The sequence below is a fragment of the Anopheles aquasalis genome, chromosome X (genome assembly GCF_943734665.1).
Source record: "Anopheles aquasalis chromosome X, idAnoAquaMG_Q_19, whole genome shotgun sequence".
NCBI lineage: Eukaryota > Metazoa > Arthropoda > Insecta > Diptera > Culicidae > Anopheles > Anopheles aquasalis.
In genome coordinates this window covers 1,207,795-1,215,294 of record NC_064876.1, presented here as the reverse complement: position 1 = coordinate 1,215,294, position 7,500 = coordinate 1,207,795, and the positions used below count along the sequence as shown (strand labels likewise).

General features: G+C 54.5%; 2 protein-coding genes across 9 annotated transcripts in view; one reads left to right on the top strand and one right to left on the bottom strand.

Annotated features, from left to right (window-relative positions):
• Positions 1 to 2,798, bottom strand: part of LOC126569322 (uncharacterized) — a 6,121-nt gene extending 3,323 nt beyond the window's left edge. The window contains exons 1-2 of one of the 5 annotated variants that reach the window (XM_050226322.1): positions 2,210 to 2,798; positions 1,784 to 2,098 (exon numbers count right to left, since the gene is read on the bottom strand). In XM_050226322.1, the coding sequence (XP_050082279.1) occupies positions 1,784 to 2,098; positions 2,210 to 2,530 (636 nt within the window). In that variant the 5' untranslated portion in view covers positions 2,531 to 2,798. Of the gene's footprint in view, positions 1 to 125; positions 353 to 385; positions 455 to 1,783; positions 2,099 to 2,209 lie in introns of those variants that run through there. The other 4 variants (XM_050226340.1, XM_050226366.1, XM_050226331.1 and 1 more) reach the window with 4 other exon arrangements.
• LOC126569300 (E3 ubiquitin-protein ligase Ubr3) overlaps positions 1 to 7,500 on the top strand; it is a 19,753-nt gene that overhangs the window by 8,780 nt on the left and 3,473 nt on the right. For all 4 annotated transcript variants that reach the window (XM_050226310.1, XM_050226300.1, XM_050226293.1 and 1 more), the window contains one exon: positions 3,125 to 7,500. This exon is cut by the window's right edge and continues 926 nt beyond it. In XM_050226310.1, the coding sequence (XP_050082267.1) occupies positions 3,125 to 7,500 (4,376 nt within the window). The remainder of the gene's footprint in view (positions 1 to 3,124) is intronic.

Genomic DNA, 7,500 nt, shown 5'->3' with positions numbered 1-7,500 from the left:
TGACAGGAGAGAACAAAGCAGAAAACGGCAGTGTGAAATATGGTGACATTGCCAGAGGCCTCTCCTCTATCGCCTTTTTGCTGCCCAATTGCCTCTGCTCGCCACGGCACATTTAAAATGCGTACGCTTAAAACTCAACCCTTGCCGCACTACGCACTCACTCACAACACACGCATATGATTCATGAAGCAAATGTGATCATATAGCATCCATCGCGGACCGAAATCGCGACAGTACTCCTTTTTTTTCCGGAAGAGTGCCACGCAGGCACCACCGCTGATCGTACTGCGAGGATCACAGTTTAATCTTGCAAGTAAGATTTAATTCTGTAGTAAGACTGTCCGGTACTGTCTTTCTTTCTCTCTCTCTTCTCTTCCTCTCTCACTCTAACCGATGGAATGGAGATTCTCGTGCGAACAATGTGTCGCCCCACCAGTGTGCGGAACGATCGGGCAACCACTGGCAAAGTTGAGATCGACTCACACCGCGGGCCGCGCCACGCGCTGATCGTATACATCGCAGTACAGCGCATCACCCCAATGTGTGTATGGGTTGTGTCGCATAATGTTTGCAGGCCTCGTCGGCGCGAGATCGTTCGTTGGGGTGCGTGTTGATTCGCACAAATTTGCCACCATTCGAACGGGGGACGGGCGTCGAGAAATATGGCGGCCATCTAATCATTTTTCACTGGTACTACTACTGATTACGTGACTGCCGGCGCCCAGCCGCGCCTGTTGGGCCTCTGTTATCAACGTTGCCAACAACTTGTTATGCTGCTAGAGACGCCTATTACATTGGTGCCTTCCTGCGAGAACTTGCCGCGAGAACTGGCTTCGAGAAACGGGATGTGAGGCCCTGCGATGACAATCCAGTGGTGTGCTGATGCTCACAGGAAAAGTGATTTGCCAGCAGTTTAACATTCTTTCGTAAAAGGGATTTAAAACAGGAAAAACCGGCAGGCCTTGGGTGACTGCCGTGACCTTTTACCTTTTGGACCCCTTTGCCAATAGTTACAGGCGGTTTGTCCATACATGGGTATGTATCGACCTTCCTAGAGTTGATATATAGGCGTTGCTTTGTGGAATGCCATGAGGGAGCTAGGGTAACTAGGGTAGTGGAGGAGCGGTGAGAGTTTTATTGGTTCTGAGAGCTTTCCATTATGTTCCATACCGGTGGGCGATGTGAACGAGATAATGGCCCTTATTCTTACCTACGCATCGAGGGGTATAACTAGTTAGAATGAACGATTTATAGTGTATGCTCTCCCTGCTCATCACGATCTTTTCATTGCCAACTATTCCCCCTTCATCTCGATAGTCAAATGTTCCTGCGATCGAGAACCGTTTGCCTCCGTGCTGTACGTACGCATACCGGTGGCAAACGGTGCTTCTCGCGTCGGTTAAAGACCGAAAGAGAGAAGTTGAAGTAGTTTATGGATTCAGAATTGGACAAAACGATAAGAAAATATAGCTAACAAGAGAAAGAGAGAGCGATAAAAAGAAGCCGGAAGTGAAGGGGCAACGAATGAGATTCGATTAGTCACAATCACGCGTAGCAAAGCAAAGCAAAGCACAAAAAAAAAAGAAAATGGATGCAATGGCGGTTGCCTTACGCTTCGGTGCTTTGTTGTCAGTGCTCGGTGGACATGACGCATCGGCTATGCGCGCCCTCCTCTGCGTCGCTAAATATGCTGCTAATTGAGTCACCCCATGCCCATGGGTTGTGTGTGTTTGTGTGGTCGTCCCATGCTCTGGCCCCGCGCCCCGTGTGCCAAAACACTTACCTCGTTCATCTGATAGAAGATGTCGCGCTGGTTCGGCGGTATAACCAGATGTTCACCGGTGACGAGCGTCTCGATGCGATGCAGCAGCTCAATGATGCTGTCCGACTTGCTTAGATCGACCGTCGCCAGGGCAAACTGGTTCAGTGTCAGCTGCTCAACCGACTCACTCGCTGCGAGCATCGTCTGCATCGTTTCCTCCCGCCGCTTTATCCAGCCGATGGACTCGTGCAATCGCTCCAGGCGTGCGATAAATTTGTTGCGATCGGCAGAACGCAGCACCGCGTCCTCGACGTATCGTCGGAAGTCGTCGGAAAGCTGCGGCGGGAAGAGGAAGAAAACAGAAAAGAACAGGCGAACAGTATATGAAGAACACTTAACAAGGTGACCCCCTGACGCCTGAGAGTGGAAGATGAAGATGAAACTTACCGACACCTGGCTCGTGCTGATCTGCGACGCTAGGGCGTTGATTCGCTGTAGAATCTTCTTGTCCCGGTTCTTCTGGAATGGGAGTGTCACGTTGCCGACGTCCTCCAGCAGATCCCACGCTTCGATCACCCCCGACACGACCTCTTTGCCCAGGTGAAAGACGGTGATCAACCCGGGATACGAGAGCTCGAGCGCCTGGGCACCGACCATGCTCGGCGTGCCCGGATCAGTGCTGCCTCCCAGCAACAGTACCACCATCGCTGATAACAGCCATTTGAAAACGGTCACTGGTAGCTTGAATCTTGGCTTGAGCTGTGCCATAGTTGGCCGGCGTACGCCACACAGTTGATGGGCGATTATTGGTTGTGTTGAAGCTGTTGTTGACTGGTAATCAACGCAGCGACGGGCGCGCGCCTAAACACACGACGAGTGATTAAACACACATTACACAAAATAATCCAATACGCCCAGCAACACGCAACGCGCAAGCTTTGACACAGCTTCTGAACGGGTACACTATCCAATCGCCAAACGCTAATTTTCAAATGCAAATCAACCCGAACACACACACGGTACGTAATGCTGTACAGCTGGCGACGGAGTGATGATGATGCTTTCTCCCTTGAGCGGGAAGGGTACGCGCACTCTCCCACTCACGAATAGCTCTCTCGGTATATGCGTATAGCATAATGCGTACTCCAGTGAACAGAAATGAACATGGGTCTCCCGAAGACACTCGACGGGGGGACGCACGCGGCTCTTTTACTCCGCGATTCGCATGCTTATACTGTTGCGTCTGGGCGCAGGAGAGCCACCGGTTTATGTATGCAGCATGCGAATTAAGGATAAAGCAAAATAGAACCCATTCATTTATTTATTTTATTAACAAATACCCTCACTGTCGTATCGTTTCAGAGCCTGTTCTATGAGATTTTGTCCGGTGTGTGGGTGCGGAACGGGCTGCAGATTAAAGGCCAGGCGATGACATACATACAGGCGAACTTTTGCAACTCGATGGTGGATATGGATCTGTTCTTTCTGCAGATCTGTGCGACGCAGCTGCCACCGAACCAGTTTCTCAGCGAATGTATTTCGATCTTTGGCATCGAAGACTGGCTGGGTATGAGCGTACTGAGTACGCCGCCCGAGATGGAGCAAGATTCGATGCTCGAAGGGTTACTGACCTTTCTGGCAACACTGATAACATCGCGCATCAACTTGGGCAACGATGAGACGACGCAGTGCATCATCGAGATCAGTGCACTGTTGGCGACCGGTGACAAGACGCACAGCCAGCTGCTGGAACTGATGCCCGAGCGGAGCGGCAATGCGCACACACGCAACTTCGAGCGCTTCCTGAAGGAGCTGTCGATCTACCGTTCACCGCTGGTCGGCTCCGAGAACCTGGAACAGGGTCTGTTTATGCCGGTGCCGGAAGTCTGGGAGATGCACTACGATCCGCTCCATGTGCTACTGCGTGCCGTCCACCGGCGGGACTTCCAGAACTCGCTCGACCGCTTCGGGGCCTACGTGAAGCAGCAGGGTAAAATGCCGAAGAGTGGCAACCTGTGGCCCCCGTTCCGGTTGCCCAGCCCGTGCGGCCCGGCTTACAGTGATCCGGCGGCGATACTGAGCTCCCGGATTCTGCACGCCATCATCCTGGCCATCTTCTACCGGGCCGTACACACGCACAACGTATCGGAGCACATGCTAGCGCTAGCCGTTTTTCTGCTCGAGATGGCCGTTTGCACGGCGAGTGCTGCCGGGGGTGAGGCGGCCACCAGCCACTCCACTGTCGGCGATGCGACCGCCGGTGCCGACACGCCCGATGCTACCTTTAAAAGTGGCAGCCACAAACGAAGCAACACCGGAGGAGCAGCGACGTTTGCGCAGCGGGGCGGCACCGGTACGGATGAAGCATCGATTCCGGATTTGCTCAACTGCTATCCGAGTAACTGCCTCAGTGACAATCTCAAGATGACGGTCCATCGGATATCATTGCTACCCGGTCTGCGCCGATCGCCAGTGTCCTACCACAAGTCTAGTGACGACGGGTCACCGCCGTTCGACAGTGACGTCGAGTGGGATCTGTCCGAGGACGAAACGCTCATGATGATTGGCAGCAGTGCGGACATGTCGGGGGCCGATCTGCAAGGAGGCTGGCCCGCTACGCAGACAGGATCGAACACTGGTGAGCAGCAACCAAGGGCTGATGAAGGAGGACGACAATTGGCGATGATGGCTAGTTCGGCGACGGGAACAGCTAGTAGCAGCACTGATACTACCAGTACCGCCCTGGTGCCGTCCCGTGGCACCCTCGAAGTGATGCCACAAGATCTCACGATGGTTGAGCAACACAAAGAAGTGAATCCGGGGCGCCTCATTGCACTAATGGCGACCACTACCGGCAGCTCCACCATCCAGCAGATGGTCGTAGAGGAGGAAGGCGGCAATGACGAAGATAAAAGCGCAGCGTTGAGGGACGGGACCGTGAGCAGTGCGGTAGCGGCAGCGCACGATGCAAAAGAGGAAGATGTATACGACGAGGAGTTGGATGACGAAGAAGAGTATGAAGTGGAGGATGAAGATGGTTTGGATGCGGAGGAACTAAGACGACGGTGCGAAGCAAGGCGACGACGGCGCAGATGGATGTTACAGGGTTCCCGGCGACCGCTCAGCGTCGATGAAATCCCACAACAGCAGACTGAAGATACCCAGTACCATGTGATGGACGAAGATGGTGATGTGATAGTGGAGGACCAGCCGATGCAGCTGGAACCGAACAATCGCGGCAGCGTTACACCCGCCGCACATCTCTCCGATAGCTCCGGGAATGTGAATGACAACGAGGACGAAGCGGACGAAGATGAGGAGGAAGCGGCAATGACTGCTGCAATCGCATCGATAACGCCACGTGCAGACGCAAACCGCAATGCAGTGGCGCCAAAATCTACCAGTAACATGTACCTCATACAGGGACGCATACAACAGCAACGGCAAAGGTCGCACGAACAACGAGTTTTACAGAATCACCTCCATCATCATCATCATCGATCGCCGCACGTCAGAGGAGCGGGTGCTACCGGACCGTTAATACGTGCCTCGCCGTCCCGGGCTAGCGAGTACATTGTGCAGGAAGTGGCCACCAGTACTGCGTCGACCGGTATGGAGCTAGTGATACGCCACGAGTTCGTATCGTCCAGAGATGGAAGAACGGGCTCGGTAGGGCTGACCGGGCAGGAAATAGCAGTACCACGTGGGCAAACGTCCACCGTATCGACCGTTTTTGGAACAGCCGGTGCCTCGTCGACACTCAGCACTAGCGGTGGTGCTGGCAGTGGCAGTTTACTGCCATTCAGTCGCGTTCAACCGGTCGCTGTAACGAGTACGGATGTGTCTATCAGCGATGCGTCCATTATTGGGGACCGGACCGACACTAACAGTGGCGCAATCGTGCCTGCCACCACCACTGCTGTCGCAGTCGCATCGTCACAGCAGAATCTGCTGCAGAACTACTATCATCCACCGGCAGTGGCAACATCGGAGACGGCGTTAGCATCAACAATGAGACCGGGTGGTGGGGCACCGTCTGGTCGCCTGCCACATCATCATCACCACCACCACCATCATCATCATCATCGGCACTATCATTCTCACAGCAGTAACCCTCACTCAGTGGCGGGATCTCGGCCACAACAGCAAACGCCGGAATCGTTTCAACAGCACACACCGCGCCATTATCATCGGAGTGGTTTGCGCACCGGTGGATCCAGTGCCTCGACAGCGGCTGGATCGAGCCATAGTAACTATCCGCCACAGTGGATGCGGTTTAAGGGCAATCACAGTGCCAATCGTAGTGGCGGTGGTGGTGCTGGTACGGACAATAGTGTTGTTGCTGGTGGTGCAGGTGCTAGTGCCAGTAGCAGTGGCAGTGCCCGTGCTGCTGCTGGTATGGCAGGTTCTAGCGCTGATGCTAGCGGTAGTGCAGGTGCTAGTGCCGACGCAGGTACCAGTGCGAGCCCTGGCATTGGTAGTACTAGGGCTGGTGGCGGAACTAGTGCGGAAATGACACCGCGTGACGGTGTCGTCGGGCTGGAGGCAGTGTTAAAGGATAGCGGCACTGTAGTGCTAGAGGAGTCGATTATCTCATTGCTATTGAAGCTGCATTCGCAGCTTAGCGGTGCACTGGATAGCTTTTCGCTTGAGGACGAAGAGGATGCGGATGCTGTAACGGATCAACCAAAGGGCACTTCTTCATCCGCACCGTCCGCCCCGTGCAACAGCAGTACAGCGGGAGGCCAAATGATGGAGTTGGACGAGGAAGACCCTTCCAGTATGGCGGTGAACGAGGATACCACCAGTAGCAAGGCAGCGGGCGAGATTGGTACTAGTCACAAAAGGCGTGCGGTTGGTGGTTGGTGTAATCGGATCTCGGGGTCGCGCATCGGCGACGGTCCATTCTTTATCGGCAATCTGTTGCGCCGAATAGCAGCGCTGGATCCGAGCTGCGTTACGCGTATTAACGAAATACGGGCGCAGCTGTGGCCTAACCAAAGAGAGCGACAGGCAGAACAGAAGGCCCGGGAAGCCCGTGAGAAAGAGGAACGAACGAAGCGGGCAAAAGAGCGGCAAAAGAAACTGATGGAGGAATTTGCTAACCGCCAGAAGCGATTCATGCTGCTGGCGATGAGTTCGATGGGCGGCGATCCGTCCAGCATGGATTGCTTCGACGATGATGAAGATGATGATGACGAGGATGCGAAAGCGGCCGAGTTGCAGCGGCAGCTGCTGCGTGAGAAGGAGTACGACTGCATTATCTGCAATACATCCGGCCCTAGCACGGAGTCGAATCCGATCGGGTTGGTAGTGTTGGTGGAGTCCAGCAGCGTGGTCGGCCATCGCCGTAATACGACCGATCGATTTGCTTTGCCACTGTGTGCCGAAGATCGTACCCGGCTCGAACGGAACATAACGCTGGCGGGCGAGTACCAGAAGCGGTTCGAGTTGCTCCAGTGGAAGTTCGGACAGACGTCCTGGTTTTTGTCGCAAAACATTGGATGGGAGGGTGGCGTGCACATCCAATCGTGCGGCCACCACGTCCATCTCTCCTGCCAGGATTCCTATCTCAAGTCCCTCCACACGCCCCGCAGCCCAAACAACCTGAATGTGGAACTAGGCGAGTTCTTTTGCCCTGTTTGTCGCCAACTCGCCAATTCGGTGCTGCCGCTTAGTCCGGCCCTCGATCGACCGGCACCACTGATCCGCACGCCTACCCCACCACATGCCACACT